The sequence below is a fragment of the Dysidea avara genome, chromosome 15 (genome assembly GCF_963678975.1).
Source record: "Dysidea avara chromosome 15, odDysAvar1.4, whole genome shotgun sequence".
Taxonomy (NCBI): Eukaryota; Metazoa; Porifera; class Demospongiae; order Dictyoceratida; family Dysideidae; genus Dysidea; species Dysidea avara.
In genome coordinates this window covers 9,802,471-9,820,934 of record NC_089286.1, presented here as the reverse complement: position 1 = coordinate 9,820,934, position 18,464 = coordinate 9,802,471, and the positions used below count along the sequence as shown (strand labels likewise).

The 18,464-nt window shown below is 37.8% G+C and overlaps 2 protein-coding genes across 2 annotated transcripts in view; both read right to left on the bottom strand.

Moving 5' to 3' along the window:
- Positions 1–18,464, bottom strand: part of LOC136245266 (uncharacterized) — a 248,123-nt gene that overhangs the window by 139,024 nt on the left and 90,635 nt on the right. The gene's annotated exons all lie outside the window — the stretch shown is intronic.
- LOC136245557 (uncharacterized) lies at positions 1,661–9,047 on the bottom strand. Its single transcript, XM_066037076.1, has 8 exons — positions 8,949–9,047; positions 7,508–7,609; positions 7,388–7,444; positions 7,113–7,199; positions 7,001–7,051; positions 6,534–6,946; positions 2,481–3,814; positions 1,661–2,431 (listed from the first exon to the last, which is right to left on the bottom strand). The coding sequence occupies exons 1-8, from the start codon at positions 8,966–8,968 to the stop codon at positions 2,429–2,431; spliced, it is 2,067 nt and encodes a 688-aa protein (XP_065893148.1). The 5' UTR covers positions 8,969–9,047; the 3' UTR covers positions 1,661–2,428.

The following is an 18,464-nucleotide window of genomic DNA, read 5'->3' as shown; positions in this document are numbered from 1 at the left end:
CAACTGGAGTAAAGTGTGGGCTAGCAAGCATGCAAAAAGGGGCTGGCAATAATTGGAAAAGTATACTGTGCATATGTTACAAGAAAAGGCACGTAGAAAGGTACGAGAACACATGGTGTAGTGAAGTTTGTCCCACCCACTCCACCTCCCTCTGTACCTATCTTGTATAGGGCTAAAAAGGGGGGATGGTTGGAAGGAACTCAACATAGATTTCCCAAAGATATATTAACGGGGGGTGTGAGGAGAAGTAAAGCATGCACCACAGACAGTCCCTGTTGAGAGATTTAGGAAATCCCACATTTTCTTTTTTTCTTTTCCATCTTGAGGCTAACTCAGGGTGTGACAGTGCAGGGTTTCTATTGGGTAGTTGGAAAAGGCGGATATGGTCGGACACGGACACGGACACGGACGCGGACAATTTCAAAGTAAAACTTTATATCTGCATAAATTTCTTACTTTCTTTCTTTGTACACAGGTCTCCACTTCCAGAACCAGATAACCTGACGATGTCTCAACATAACGCCTATTAAAATGCATATATTATAAGAAGCGTTTACAAGCGCATGTGAGACGTGCGCTACGTTCGACAGTGGCCACCCACGTCTAGAGCAGCGTTCTCCACGAACTGATAGGGATTAATAAAGCTTGACTAAACCCTGTCGCCCTTTTGCATGAGAAGGGGTGGACCGCCGCCAGATTAGCTAGTAGGGGGCGGCCAATAGTTTCTTTTTAGGCCACTCCAAATACGTGTTTCCCGTCCTCAGGCATATTTGCACGCGGGCGGGCGGTCCATTTTCATTATGAGATTGGCAGCTTTTCAAGCGATTATTTGACTGGCAAAGCTGTGCCAGAAAATAGCTATAAAAAGCCATCCCACAAAGTGAAGTTTGTGCCTTGATAGCACTGCCGACAGTGTTTCAAGATAGCCTTTACTAAGCCGGTCAGTATGCAAGAATAACCGGAATTAGTGGAAGAATACGGAATATTTAGCTGACTAATCATATGCGGGCAGGCGGCCGGAAACAGGTACACTAGTACATTTGAAGTGTCCTTAAACTTTGCCATGTACGCCCACCTATGTTATGAACGACCTGACTTCCTAAAAAACTGCTCACGAGAACACAGTATTAACTTGGAAGAAAACATCTGTTAACACATGTACAAGTATTCAAGTAACACCAACCAGTACAAGAACTATTAAGTGTGCAAAAATTTAACTGGCTATATATCAAAAATAGCCAATACAAAACACTCTTACAATTGTGCAAACTAATACACTTACAAAACCAAGTTAAAATCATTTTTGAGAAGATCCTTGTGTTCAACTTGCAGTTGTGATTTCACATCATCTGGTATTATAACACAGCTGGCATCAAAGTCAGCAAAGTGTGGTAATATACAACTTCCTCTAACATGGTAATAGACATTTCTTTTTTCCTTTGATTGTTCATACACCCCAGATCTAGGATTATTGAACAAGACAAATTCTTTATGACCAAAAATTATATCATCGGGAGGAGGTAGAGGTCTTTTATCTTGATCTCTTTCTATTTTACCTTTACATCCATTACAACGTGATACATTTCCAAACACAAAAACCAACCAAAATGGGGTCTCCACTAATTGACACTGAATTAATGTGGGTTGACTCGCTGATGACAACTGTGTGGGGTACAGCACTGAACTAGCTGGTGTAAGCTGAGGGGAATACTGCACAGGTAACAACTGTGGTGGGGGATAATGACATGTGGGTATCTGGGATGGTGCATGTATCAACGGTGGTGGGGAATTACAGCCACCATAAACAACATTAGTATTAGTTATACTAACATTCTGTCTCAGTACCAGCATGGAATCAGTAGTTGGCCCAGTCACCAATGGGCTCCACTGGTTGTGGACAGTATACCTACAAGGAAGAGTTGGATCAACACATGCTTGTGAAGGAAGACGTGATGTAGGCTGTTGTGAAGGCAATTCAGATAACACTTCTTTCTGCACTTGAGAACCTCTTCTCTGCCATTCCATGTTTGACTCTTCTGCTCGGTGAACTACATCTTTAATTTGTTGTGCCTGCTTCTTAGTGACTCCTCGTCGCAATGGTTTTTTCCCAGCTGTTTTAGATTTTCCATGCTCAGAAAGAGCAGTAAAATTAGGTGGGTGAGACTGATTTTGATGCCATTTAAGAAAACTGTTTAAAGACTTCTCTGTAATGGCAAGAGCCAAGGAGTGTGCGCATATTTTCATTGACTTGTAAGACAGGCACTGGTCATCACAAGCTATACTACCAGACTCTGACAATTTCACATAATGAGGCCGTTCACTGCTGTAACTTTTGATCATCCATGCATTTTCACTACCTGGGGCTTTAACAATTGCACTATCATCTATTGACAGGTCCTGAGCCTTTTCCCACATACCATCTTTTATGCTACTGGGAATTTGCAATGTATTTAATGGATTTTCAACAACACTGAACTCACTTCAACTGCGGCCTTCATAAAACGGTTAATTTTTCGCTGACGTTGATCAAGAGTCATTTTAAACCATGTGGAAGATTCAACCTGAAGATAATGGTAATCTTCTTTAAGCCTATATTCACCTGTACCAATCAGGGATCGTTCTACTTCACGCTTCTGTTCCTCAAACAATGTTTTCATCTTGTTCACAAAATCAGGAAGCTCTGACTTCTTATGCTCAACTTCATCTTTTAAAATTTTATTTTTTGATTCAACTTCATTCGTGTAATACGGCAAAGGCGGGGATCCTAAACCAGCTTTAGTACGGCAATTTGGAAGCATGTACTTTGCAATAATATCTCGGCAATGCTTGACAAACCAGGTATAGAAAAATGGTGGAGAATTGTAAGGACGTTCTAATTCATCCCAACGGGGCTCAAATTTTGAAAGCTGGTCATTGAGTTCTTCACTCGATGCTGCATCAACAAGACCATGCTCGAGTTGGGAAGGGCTTCCCAAAACATCTTTTATTATTTCAGATCTCAAAGAAGAAGGAATATTTAATTCTTGAAGTTTGCGGTCAATGTTCCCTTTAAAATGCAAAAAACACCTCACATGCTGGGCAACAGGGAAAGATGTCATAAAGGCATTTTCCAAAGCCAATTCACCATCAGTACCAAATGCCTTAATGGAGCTAAGCTGTGGCCTTTGGCCAACTAAGGCTGAACTAAAGAAGTGGTATGAGGCAAAATCCTTACATACATGAACAAACAAAGGACCTAACAAAGTAGGTGACTTTCCAGGAACACTTTTGAGCTCAAGCAGTAAGTGCTGATAGGTTGTGACGGTGACATCAAATTTACCTAAATTAAACGTGGGATCAACACCGAATACACAATGCCTCTCACCAGTACAGAAACGCACTAAATCATTAAGAGTATAATCAAAAGCTAAAACCAACATGGGAAAAGGTGCAGCATTCACTGTCCTCACAAAGGGATCTTTGCATCTCTGCCCTTCTCCTTCTTTACACATGTACATAACTGCATACAGTGGATCATGGTCTTCTTTGCCTACACCTTTTCTCCTTGCGTCACTGATTTGTTGTCTACCACGGGGAAGAGAACTGGCACTTGATGCCTCCAAGATTCCACCTGCCTCACTGTTAAGATATTTTAGTGCACGTTTAGCTGTAGTTTGCTTTGCTTTTTCCTTAATCTTGCACATAGTGCTTGGCTTTGTTCTAACATATGGCTGCTGAGAATGAGCATTTCCATGAGGAGCGAATATCAAACTGTGGGGTCCATTTTTGAAATAATATTGAACAAAGGCGAGATTAAGAGTGTCACCATCACAATCTACAAAACAGAAAAAGTGAATACTACTTATAATACACATGCATATATAATGGCACATATATATAATGAGCAAGCACAATAGTAATACAGCCTGAAATTTTTAACAAACAAAAAGTTGGCATCACTTAAAAGTCAAATGAAAAATATCACAATCAAGTGTTTTCTGGGAAGTAACATGGAGTTAGAATAATACTAAGAGTGAAATATTATCTCCTATAATTGAAACATTATCTCCTATAATAACAGACAAAAACTCGTTCCAAACAGCTAAACCACTGTATACGCTAGATGTTATACATAGCGATGTATGCTATACTAGGCAAAGCAATATGCTATAGCTGATACAGAGATTTCTGTTACTATTGGTGGGATGCAATACTGTGGCTAAAGTGATATACAATGAAAATAACTAGGCCACTGTGTAATAAAATAATAGACCACACCATAATACATTTAAACAGTTTTATTGCTACATAAAGTACTTCATGTAGTACTACTGCTTTGTGTTGGTAAAGTCAATTAATTATTTTATAAACAATTGTAGTGGTGAGTTCTGAGAAGCAGCAATGGGACAAACAGGGGAACATAACTTGAAATTTACTGGTTGAATACAAGGAAATCTTGCATGGATCCCAGGCTGTGTCTCAGGCACATGCCAAGACTGCAAGCTGTCTGTTGATAAAATCACCATTTTGTCTAGCATTTAAGTGTAGTAATAAGCTATGATGCCTGCTCATATAGGCTATCTGTAGCCTCCCTACAAGTCCTTACAGGATAGTTACTAATAAGTAAATCTAGAGGAGGTAGGACATGCATGCATGCCACTTGCTTCAATATATTTCTATTTAAAATTTAATTCACATGAGTGCCAATAGTTGTAGTACAGACCATGCAGCAAACATTGGAATTCACAAGGGCTCAGTAGATAGCACTTCACATTAAGCTTCAAGAAAATGTACTTTATTTTGAAAGAACCCCTCCCCTGTTGGACATGTAAAAGTACTTTTTCCTCATTTTACCAGGAAATCCAGGAATAAGGTACATAGCTTTGAAGTTTGTGTATGGCACTATCTAAAAAAATCCACCAGGACTAACTGAATTCAATTGATGGTCAGTATTGTATTTAAGGTTCACGCGATAGTAACATGCAATTGAAGTAAGCAGAATTCAACAAGTGTCCTACCTCCTCTAGAGTAAATCAACTTGGTAACCATCTATACTAGCAGAGTAATCCAGACTAATCTTAGGGGCATGCACTAAATTTATGAGTGCTTTATTGTTGTAAGTTTGTTAATAGAGGTGAAACCACCACACACAACAAGAAACATTAATTAATGATCTTCAGTCTGGCTTGACTGCATGATCTATTAAAAATTAAATGTTTAGTTCCTCTGTATATGTTTATCAGTACATCAGATATAGGCATCAAATCTATCTAGTTGTTTTGGATCAGTACACCCCTAATATAGATGTTAATGGGATGATCATGAGCTAGCTTATTTTGTGAATTGAACCGAAAATCCCGACACAATTGTACAAGCTCAATTTTATAATATAAAACACAGGTTACAGTTGGCAAAATACATTCCATATTATTGGTCTCACAGTAAAATAATAGTTATAAAGTTTTCATTTCATTGTAGTAGACCCATACAAGCACAAATTATGGGAGTATTGATTTCGTAGAATGCATGTTGGGTTCATTATATCGTTAGTTGTTTTTAATAAAAGTTTTTTAATTTAAAAAAAAGGCACTAAAGATGCTAAATCATAATAAAGACCAGTGTACTTTGAATACAGTGTCACTCCCCTTAGTAGCAGTTTATTTAATTAAACAGGGTAGTGTCTCTATGGTGATACTTGTTTACTGGGAACTACCTGGTTGCTATAGATGCAAATATGTACACTATGTACAAGACCCATGTGAAGGTGGAGATAAACAGCAAGTGTCAATACTAAAAACCTGGGCACAAAACCAGTCAAACTGGTTATAGGCACTCAGGTAATCTTTAACCACATAATTACACCCTCCCTAAGCTGATTTTTATTTATTTTTTAAATAATCTACAGGGTTGTTCTTCCATACAACATACAACACAACAAGTACAATACACATAATACAACTAATAATACTTAAAATACAATAGGTGATTACAAAGAGTGGACATAAAGTTGTGCTCAGCAAAAATTTATTAAGGAAGTTGATCCCATCACTTTGCTTCCTGATAGGAAAAAAGCTTGTCAATATTAATAGCACATGTTAAAGGCCACCAGAATTGACCAAGTATATATGTTGCGAACCAAACATTCAGTAAACTAACCTTTCCTGGTTCATAACACATAATATGTGCAGTACTGAATTAAATGATCTACAGGAAGCCAACCAAGGTCAGTATGATGGGCAGACACATGCTGGAAATGGCCAACTTAAAAGCACCCCCAACCACAGAAGAAACCTTAGTAGTTACTTTGTAAGTAGTGTAGGTCCACTAATAAACAGAGTTAGGGGTGTTACTCTTACCACAGAATCAAGTCTTAAGATTTTCAGAACACAAACTCATACCTGTACCTGAATACAAGGAATTTCAGTTCCGTTTGAAAATTATACTGCTTGCGTGATGACGTTGACAAGTTTAAATCATGAATATGTCATCACGGAAAAACCATAGCTTTAAAACGGAACAAATCCCTGGTACCACATTCACAACAATCAGCTGACCTTGTAGAACTATGATTAACCGCTTAACATCAGGGCTAACTTTTAGTGTATAATAACGTCTCCACACCAGGTAGCAATTAGGGTCTTGCACTTTGTCATCAAGAGACAACACAAAACCATTTTCATCCACTAACATCCACTTCTTTCTACTGCCACCCCACTTCCATACTCCCATATCATCACAGGTTATATCACCGGGTGAGTTCAATTCATTCAGATCGACAACAAAAGCAGCATTTGTATCCACAGCAAAGGGAACTCTCGAGCATATAGCTGACTCTTGTAGGTTACTAAGCAGAACAGTCACACACTCTTCAGTCGGCATTATGTTGCTGGGTTGTGCATACACTGGTAGCTCTTTGATGTTGTGCAACATAGAAATCTTAGAGCTATGCTTTAAAGCTGGTTTAACTCTATATCAAGTACCATAAATACAGGGCACTTTCACATATTATCCTTGTGCTTACTTTACTGGAGATTTACTTGTGTCTATTACTTTCACTTTCCGAGTTAGAACACTGGAGATAAAAAGTAATAATGATAGAGTTAGTATTTAAATACTATAGAATAGTCACATACCCACTAAATTCTTGTTCACTTTGTTGTGATTCTACTGATGTTATTATAACATCACTACTGCTTCCAGAATCGCTGTCATCATAAACCCTATAAAACAAGGAAAACTGAAAATTGCATCACACATTTTTGTACAGATTTGCTACAGGCTGACTAATAGCTATCTTAACAAACAAAAGTTACCGGTATGTGGCCTCCCAAGCTAAGCTTCAACTACAAGGCCACAACGCAGCATGCGTTGGCAAGATACAGTAGCTAGTTAATACAAAATGACTTACAGTTTACAGCGCTTTGCTTCATTTCCTAATTCAGCATCAGAATCTTCTTCACTCTCACTGGACAGCGTATGAAGACATCGTACAGCATAAATCGACTACCTCATTTTACACGTAACTTACAATTGCTGTAAGTTAGATTTGTGGCTTCCGAGGTGGCTTCTGGTAACACCAGTGCTAAACAGTTTCGCAGCCGGTAGGTCTTCTTCACTAGAACTGTCGTCCCTGTCGCACATTGATAGATCACTAACCACAGATAAAATACCCCGAAACACACCGAACACACATACACTAATAGTACTTTTACTCGATTAATTTTTCTGATTTTTAGTTATCAAAGTCAGCACGTGATCAACTTCCGTGCCTGGCGCTTTGTGGTGGTCACACATATAATACTCGCGCATACAGTAAGCGCTTCTTAAATACTTTGTAAATAAGCACTATGCTGAGACATCTGGGCCTGGGAGTGGAGACCTGTATGCAAAGAAGGTGAGCATGACATTTATACAGATGTAAAATTGTATGTTGATATTGTCCGCGTCCGTGTCCGTGTCCGTGTCCGACCATATCCGCCTTTTCCAACTACCCGTTTCTATTAGGTGTATTGTGGCATGTAGAAATTCTTGTGGCTTTGGAGAATGTCAGAATCCCCAAGCATTCCTACCTCCAAGCCTTCGTAGTAAAACATGCTGTATACATTATGAAAAGTATTGGAATTGGTCCTATTTGAGAATAAATAGGAGAATCCATGGAACCCTGCACACCTACCAAAACAACCACCATCTATGGACGGTGGCAACCAGCTTGCAACAGGGTAAGACCTGCTAGCTGGGTTAAACTAATAAGCAACATTAAAATAGAATTAAATTTACACTTCAGATGATGATCCACATTGTTAAACACTTTTTAATGATCCTTACTAGCTTGTAAAATTATTACTAACACTTGTTACATGTTTAACTATACAAGGGAATGATTGTTAAGGAATTTGAAGATGTACACTAACAGTAGTAGACAACAAGATAAGTGAAATAGTTATTTCACCAGGGGTGCCAAAGTGAAAGTGGTAAAGTTCAGAAAACCCCCAGGAAATTTTAATGTTACACATTTTGAGGTGCTATTTGGAGGAACTCTTTGAGCTGTAGTACTTGTGTACGAGGTGCTAGCTAGTTAGCTAGCTACCTGACATATGTTCAATAATAAAAGTAGAGACTGACCAAAATCCACCTCCATAATACTGTTTAACTCATAAACCTTATCAATTGAGTTTAAGGTTTATATTTTGAGAAAGCAGCTACAAAGAGAAACAAAGCCAAAACTAGTAAAATGGTAATTATCTTTGGAGGCACTTAGTACAGACGAAATTCATATGAAGCTGTTCTGAGAGAAAAACAGGTTAGATAAGTGAATAAAGGTCAAGTATGGTATGTTAACTACATTTAATTTTTGGCCTAATCAAGTTTAAATTTTTATTTCAGCCAAAAAGTGGTGAGGCTCTCTGACACCCTTGTTCATCATGTGTATACATATCAAACACTTAGTCACACTAGTAGTTAACACTTACTTTATTAACAACATTAACATTAGCTCCCAAACTTGTTAATTTCTCAACCACTTGAACATGACCACCTCTTGAAGCCAAATGGATGGGTGTGTCTCCATCCTGTAAGAAATAACATATGATATTATCATCACTATCAGGTCATCTCATCAACACCAAATACATGTACACATATCTGTATCATGTTCAATGGTAGTGGTTCATCACAGAGATTACCTACTGTATGTTTTCCAAAATCCTAACAGAACACACACCTGAACACCACCTAAAAACATCTTTTAAAGTCAAAAGAAACCATATACAGTAGTGGACAAAAAAATTCCTGTTCCGTTTGCATTTTATGTGTTTGGTGAGGTGTTTCCATTCCTTAGCGTTTCCGTTTTGTTAATATTTTTAATTATTGCTGAGAATGCATGTTTCATTTGCACAGGAAGTGGAGTCAATGAAGAGTTGCTAATAAGTAAGTGAACACTAACTAATGTTAACACACTAATGTATGTGTACTGCACGTCTTTCTCTATGTAGAACACTACTGCTTACTGTTGTTACAAGAGACGAAGTTCCTGAAAGTAGCTGACTGCGGCGACAAACGACAAAGAAGACTTATAACCAACTGTTCTATTGTTTATTAAATCATATTTGTGTAGCAACAAGCATATGAGCAAACTTTGCCTAAACAAGTTGATGTTGTGCTACTTCTAAAAACCAAGCGCCATGCAGCTAGCTAACTCATCTGGAATTAACTATAGACAGTGTATGCTACTATGAATTAACCAACTACGTATATTACTACTTTACAATACGGTAGTTTTGGGTTGTGCAATAATATTATTAGCTAATTCTCGTATTTTGTAATTCATGAATATTCGTAATTCGTTCAATTATGTTGCTATGCACTGCTAAGGAAGCGTTTGTTACAAACCACTTTTAACAACATATTACGTACAGAAGTATCTTCTTAATTGTTTTATAGTGTAACTAACGTGTTTTTTCCCACAAATTCTCTTGACAAAGCCTCAAAGCTGCTCTTCATTTTCGTTCGCGTACGTAAGGGATACGCCCCCTTTCAACTCGAAGCGATAGGCTATTCCTGGTAGTGTACGAGGCCTGCAGTGTTGTTTTTCAGTTGCTAAACGCCTGAAAACCTCAAGGGGAAGGTAATCTGAGGAAAGTCGCCACACCCGTATTTCAGTCCGCCGAAAAGAAACCACCTCAGAGCAAAGTTCACCTGTGCAAAAGTTTAATACAGACTTCATTTCACTTTTACTTCTTCCGTAAAAGCTGCTTTTACCATTATTAAACGATTTTGCTCACGTGGGTGTGTACGGACAAACATAGGTAGATAGGTAGATAGGTACACACACACACACTTTTACGAAAACAATTTCAGTAAACCAGGCACGCGCCCACAGCCGACCGCTTCGGTCGGCTGTGGGCAGGCACCTGGTTTAAAAAACTAGCACCTGTACCCTTACACTTTCTCCCTAATTAATGCTCGCTACCTATTTATATGAACAGAAGGAAATTTGGTTAATTAATTAACAGTGTTTCAACGATAAAAATATTTATTATATATTCCCTACCCGGGATTGGAAGCCGGAGGCCATTCCTGTACAAAACCACGAGCTGTCAGCATTGAAATAATCAACACCTTTCCTTTGATTATAGTATGGTTTGTCTTACCGATGAAGAAGAGGAGAGGAAAAGTTTGGAGATTTTAGAGCTTTAAGGAAGCATCCAAATCCACTGAAAATTATTCCAAGTAACAGCTATAATCAATTTTGTGTTGTTCTGACTAGGTCAAGTCCATACAAAGTTATTTTTCAGGTGAAATTACAGCAAAACACTCTTTCAGTTTGTGATTTGCAATGCCAAACTTTGGAGGTTTTAAAGCATTGTCTGGTAGTTAATGCTTGATTTGTCATGTATCTCTAGGAATTCAGTTATATAGAAATGATTCATATGGAGTTGTACAGTCAGCACACCTAGGACAACATTTACCTGGTGCGGTGTACTGCAAGCAATCTTCTGTCTGGTACCCATAAGCAATACTGCAAAATATTCGTGTTAGTAAACTTTTATGTAAAATTTTTATATTCAGTTTAATTGTCTACACATTTTACTGTTGCATATCCTTTCTTTAATGACAGGAAAGAGTATAAGAGTCACATATCAAGAAGTTTGCGGACATTTGCTATACTTTTGTCCATGGAAAAAATGTCAGTTGGAACAAGCATGTCCAATACATTTAGATTGACAAACCATAAAAAATTTAATTAATTATTGTGTACTGCCTACCTCGACTCTGTTTAGTAACTTTCCAAATTTGATACATGTAGAGAAACTCTCTGTGAGTATAATGATACCAAAAGAAGTCCAATTCATGGAAATTTTGGCATGTCAAAATGGCCTAAACCAATCGGGTGTAGCAAATTTCCCCATACATTTTATATCAGGCATTTTGGGGGCATGCAATAAAAGGCCACGACACATGATAGATACCTCAGATTCCGAACCAGATTTGGAAAGAGCAGTGAATAGTGATTAAGATGAGCTATAACAGAAAGAAATCAGAGGAAATTTAAGCGCGTCATGTCAAGGTTGAAAATCGCTTACTTTTTCTATGGCAAATTGGATGGAGGATATTTGGAAGGGAACGTTACGAGGTATTTCGATGTCTTGATAGCCATTAACCTTCACTACATTAGTGTTACAATGAAACAAAAGCACTGTGAATTAGTTCTGCAGGTTAGTTTGCAAAAATTACAGTGTTCTGTGATTAAGCCAAATTATGTCCGTGCCATGTAGCAAACTTTTTCATATGGTAAGCTGAATCTTCAAGTCCAAACCAAAGAGAATGACACCGTATGTCCTTACTAGACATCTCAGTGGTCACCATCTAGTGTCCATGCATTGTTTCTTCAATGCACCGACTAAAGTAATCTTCAAAAAAATCTCATAGGACCATAGCAGTCTTATATGTGAAGTTATATACTTTGTTTGTAAACATATTTGAGAAAAAGGAATAAGTGTTGCCGGAACCACTGGCCTATAGACTAAGACTGCAGCCATTTCGTGTAAATAATATAAGGTTACTGAATTGTGGTATGGGTTTGCTGCTGCATGGCAGTTTGTAACTCGGTTTCTATCAAACTGTGTAGATGGCAGATAGTTACTAGGCAGTGTTATACATGTACAAGGAATAAAGATCATACGATTGTTTTATGTAAAAATGTTGTAATTTGTGATTGAGATGTGATTTTATGTGACAATAATGATTTTATGCTAGTTACTTCTTGTCGTATGCATTGCTATAAATCCTTTGCCACATGATCTCTTCAGCCATGGTGTATTCTGTGCTATGGCTATCTGAACACTTGCAAAACTAAATAAATTTCAACTGTTCCATCTTCCACAGAGACATATTGCATATTGTGTTTTTAAATGGGTCTGGTGTCCATTGTCTAGTGTATCTGTCCCTAACCATACCTTTTTCTCCTGTTTGTACAAACAGGTAGCTATAGTGGCACTGCTTTTAGACACTGGGCAGTCCTCTAACATTCAAGTGATATAGCCATGCAGGCTCTGACTGTCATGTGCATTTGTGGTAGTAGGTACAAATTACGTTGATCAATTGATGCTTCAAAACTAGATCAAAATCACAAATGAAGAACAGTACAAGAAGCATTTCTGCAATCAATTCGGTCACTGGACAATAACCACAATGACTAGTCAACAAAGTCATAACACGCTACTGTGAATTGACTCCTTAGTGAAAAGAAATTAGACACAAAGGAGGACAAAGGTAAGTCCATGAAGTATGCATGGTATGTACTTCAATATGTCAAGAAATGCCTGTCAGGTTGAAGCGACAGCTAACACTACTCAGTACATGCACACCCTTCACATACAGTTTGAAATGAAATATTTTTAACATTTTCATAATATTTTAACATTGCTACAATAACCGAGACACTAATACACTTAAGTTACAAGTCAAAAAACTGGAGCCAGTCAAAATGTACAGTGTACTGCTCCTGCACTTAGTGCACTACTGGTTATAACTTTGACTACATCAATACTAGATTACTGGTAAGTGATTACTGTTACAAGAATGAAAAGTAACTATACAGTGTCAAAACACTGGAATCTAGATTGGTGGTCACTGGTCAACACAATCATCACATCGACAGTGTTTCTTCTTCCTGGCATACGTTGCTGCAAGGTGGATTGGTTTCAAGTTACTGTTCAAAAATGCAAATTTATCCACATTACAGGGATCAAGTATTGCTCTTCTTTCATTTACTACAATACCACTAATGCTGAACAGACTTCAGAGGGCACTGATGTACAAGGTATGCAGAGATATTTTTTAGCAAGTTTACTAAGAATGGGATATATTGACCAGTGATCTTTCCACTATGAAAGTGGATTAACTTCCAAAGCAACTTGGGGGTTGGGGTTCAGCTTTGTACCTTGCTAACTCTGCTTGAGCATTATCTTCAGCAGTGTTGGCACTTGTAGTGCTGCTACTAGGCCTCCAAAAGTTATTCCCTAGCAACTTTCTCAGTGAATGAACTTTTTTCTTTTTAGCAGGAGGTGTTTCAGTTTGACAACTGTCAACAATCTCAAGATCTTATGGTGGTGAGTCAGTTGACAGTTCCTCGAAAATCGGAACCATTCCTTCTTGCAAGGTAAGTGAAATACTTTCTCTAGTAATGTTAGATTGTAAATTCGACAAATGAGGAAAAGTTTTAAACCTAGAGTCTAAAAATGCAGCCTTGTTCATCACCTGTACATTTTATGGCCCTCAGGGCAGATGATTCACCTGGCTGGTCAGCAAGTTTACACTTTAAATCAGATAGGATAGCAGCCAAATAGGAAAGGGTGGGGTACTTTTGTCCACTAAGAACTTCAGTTGAACTTTTGAATGGCCCTAACAAATTGATCAAATCCTCGAGGTTATGCCATTCTCGAGGTGAAAGTTCATCACGAAGTACTGCAGCAATGGCTGCTTGCTGCTCACATAATTGTTATAATTATAATATCAAAAGTAGAGTTTCACATAGTTACTACTTGTATAAGATTATGTGGGTGGAATTTCCAGTTGTTTTTGTTTAGCTTTCAATTCTTCATTATCTACACGTGAACGGTGAAAGTGTTCAACAATTTTGCGACATCTTGCTGTAGTTGACAACTCAGGCACAGCAAGTCCATGCTGAACTGAAAGGTTAAGCATATGATCAGCTCAGGGGATCATTGTGAGCATTAGCTCTTCTGTTATGGTATTGGTTATGTTTTTAGCATTGTCTGTTATAACATTTATAACTTGTAAACTTATGTATGTCTATACACCACTTGTCTGTCATTTTCCAAGTAGCTCAGCAATATTGATTGAAGTATAAGTCATTTTAATATTGATTGTGTCATTTTCCAAGTCACGGTAAAGTGCTAATTATACAACCAAGTAGTAAAGATAATACAAAATGCGGTTAAAATTACATCATAAATAAATAATAATAAATAATGTTCTCGAAAACTACAAGGTCTAAAGATATGAACTAACCGGGGATAGATTTACCTGTGAATGAAGGCACAAACGTATAATCGTCGCTCCTGTTCGTGCCGATGACTTGACCATACGTGTAATTCTATATAATGCCCAGTACCACACCCTTGCTAAATTATTTACAGATTGTGCGAAGGAGAAGATTAGCGATGCCCATGAAGGAGAGCCAGAGGCCACTTTTTGTGTAAAGAGGAAGATTACAAGTAAGTTTTTATGTTTGTAACATCTCAAGTCTCCATACCAGCTGCCAGTGGATTCATTCACGTAAATAAACAATACAAGAAAACATTAAAACATAGGCCACGCTCATTACAACACAGTTAGAGCAGCTCATGTATTTTCGACCACCATGAGTCTTCGGACGCGATATTTCCTAGAAGAGCAATGAGATCCGATCATTTATGGCACTATTATGAAGACCTATGACTATAACCTCCTTGTATAAAATTTGAAAGGATTTGGCTATATCGTGTGGCTGCAGTGACCTTCGAAATACACTGTCCAAAAAAATGGATGCTCGGACAAAGTAACGTTCATTCGGACTTCTCCATCTCTACCCTTCCCATACAACTTATATGCTATTGTGTGGTAGTGATTGGTAGAGCTATCCTTGAGCTATCCCGTGATATAAGCAGATTAGATTTTTATAACCTACAGTTGCAGCTATCGCCTTTTTCCCAGACGTGGTAACTTGACGAATCATCGGACACAAAATTGCAATTATAATTCCAGACACAGCAAGTTATTTTGATTATTTTGGCATTTTTTGAGTTTAAGTATAGTACTAACTAAGAAACATTTGAAAACAGCTATTTAGGCACCTGTGTAGAGTGATGTTTTTATCAATTCGAGATGGAAATAGTAGCTACCTCATATAGCTACAATACATTAGGTCTAGAATAGCTACATAAAATTGCTCTAACTTAATAATTTTATATATTTGAACTTACTAGGTAAGAAATAAACCACAACAATACACAGGAGGTCGCCACTGCTTTATAGCCTTAGTGACTGTTCTATTAGAGTATATTAAATGCTATATTAATTAAACTTCATTAATTGCATCCATAGTATAATTTTATGCATATGCAGACTATCTAAGGGTGCATTAGTGCGAAAACCAGTTTAAAAACTGCGTTAAATTAATATACTCTAATAGAACAGTCACTAAGGCGATAAAGCAGTGGCGACCTCCTGTGCATTGTTGTGGTTTATTCCTTACCTCCCTTGTCTCAAGTAAGTTCAAATGTATAAATTATTTTAAGCTTGAGCAATTTTATGTAGCTATCCTAGACCTAATGTATTGTAGCTATATGAGGTAGCTATACTATTTCCATCTCGAATTGATAAAAAATCACTCTACACAGGTGCCTAAATAGCTGTTTTCAAATTTTTCTTAGTTAGTACTATACTTAAACTCAAAAAATGCCAAAATAATCAAAATAACTTGCTGTGTCCGGAATTATAATTGCAATTTTGTGTCCGACGATTCGTCAAGTTACCACGTCTGGGGAAAAAGCGATAGCTGCAACTATAGCTGATAAAAATCTAATCTGCTTATATCACGGGATAGCTCAAGGATAGCTCTACCAATCACTAACACACAATAGCATATAAGTTGCATGGGAAGGGTAGAGATGGAGGAGTCCGAACGAACGTTACTTTGTCCGAGCATCCATTTTTTTGGACAGTGGATTTCGAAGGTCACTGCAGCCACACGATATAACCAAATCCTTTCAAATTTTATACATGGAGGTTATAGTCATAGGTCTTCATAATAGTGCCATAAATGATCGGATCTCATTGCTCTTCTAGGAAATATCGCGTCCGAAAACTCATGGGGGTTGAAAATACATGAGCTGCTCTACATATAAAATACAAGTAAACAATTTTGTCTTGTGCAGCTGGCATGGCGAACTTCCTTTGTGTTGGTGTCAGCCAATTCAATACGTGCTTAATCTTTTTTGCCTTCACCTGGCGTAGCTACTAGGCTCTGGCTGGCTTGGCTGTCTTGGTTCATCTGCTTGCATACTCCTACAGTATTGTGTAGCTATCTCCTGCAAGTTGTGTATGCATAATTATAGTGTGTCACCCATCACTGTGCCATTGCTAGACCACTGATGAACCCTATGTAGCTCTAGTTGATGTTGATATACTGTGCGGTATATTGGCTAATAATTTTTATTTGGTGATGTTGCCTATAATGTATTGCTGCATACAATACTGCAATAATGTATAGTTCTCTCCTGTATGTTTTGTATACATATACTTTGTACACATCACTGTGCCATTACCACACCAATGATGTACTGGCACTTAGCTACTGGTGGCCTTTAGTCATGATGCCACTATAGTGTTATATTTGTCACTATTGTGATATATTGAGATGATTGGGTATCGTGCCTTCACCACCTAATAGCCTCACCAGGGGGCTGTCACGTTGGTGTATGCACTTGGTTGTATGTGACGCGGTCCTAGTAATAATAATAATAATAATAAAGTATGATGACCAGGAAATGGACAACTTTACAGATTTCTATGCACCATCTGAAAAGTTGGTGCTATATAATGGGCCATAAGGGATATGTAGCCATCGTTTGCTCTAGATGTCCACATGTCAGTAGTTAGTCCGAGGTATTGAACATCCTTAAGCTCTTGTTCTACTGTATTCCTTAGAGTTATGTGCTACTTATCTATGTAATTGGTGACTGTATGATGACAAGGTACTACATACCTGGGTTCTGCGACTTTCATGAGGTGAAGGAAACCCGTACAATCAACGACACGTATTGGGTGTAGATCACACGCAATAAACCCTACCACTGCTCCAGTTAATTCTTGTGCTCGTTTTCAACCATGTCCCAATAGGCTTCTGATAGTAGGCATCTGTCCTGAACTACCTGCTTCATTGCCCTCCGTGAGTATTTCAAATTCAGGACAACGATGAATCTGCAAATGATTTATTAAATTAGTAGTCCCACCCGGGTGTGCTACTTCTTTCTTACACAGCTTGCAGACCACTTTACTTCCAATAACTATCCTCATCTCTGCGAAATCCAAAATGCATCCACATGGGAGCCTTTTGAGAGTCTGGCATTACTATATCAAGTGGTGAATTATGTCTTTCTTCATCTGAATCTCTGCTATCATCCATTTGTCACTCATTGGTTATAATAATACCAATATAATTATTAAAGTGGAAGTTGATGTATGCGCATGCGTATATTACGACTGAATACCAGTTATAAAATCTTGAACACAATAACCTGCTACATTCCACTGCAACCAGTATACGTATAACCATTCTGTTAATACCGGTTCGCAATTCTACGGCACTACCATATTTTATGGTTACATATATCACTTTAGCGTTAGCGTTCAAAGACGCTGCTTAGGGTTTAGCACACATATTGTCTGGGCACATGTAAAAAACTTGGTCTCTATAACACATGATAAAAATTGGTTTGGATTATAAAAACATCAGCAGGTATCCATATTTTTCCAGCGCTTGATGAAAATGTTGTTTTTTTCTTTCAAGCTAAAAATGTGTTTCAATATGTGACCGGATCTGCAAGAACCCAATATGTTAGTGCAATTTTTCAAATTCATTTTATTACATTTTCTTTATCTAGATAACCAAAGGGATTTTATAGTTTCTAAGTTACAGCATTACAAAGCGGCAACAACAGAAAAATTGATTTGTACAGTGGCAATACAGAAAATAAAATACAGGTTCCTAATTAAACAATTATAACTTATGAACACAGTCCTCTATATAACTTAACAACATTGGGATCTCCATGAACAAGCGAATCCATTGCTGGGTAACGTTGGTCTTCCAGATCCTTCCTATGATCAGGGTGAATGTGACAACGTGAGACAAAAACAATAGTGAACTGTTCGTCCAATGCAAGGCAGACTAACGTTCATACATATCTTCCGTCTCCTTG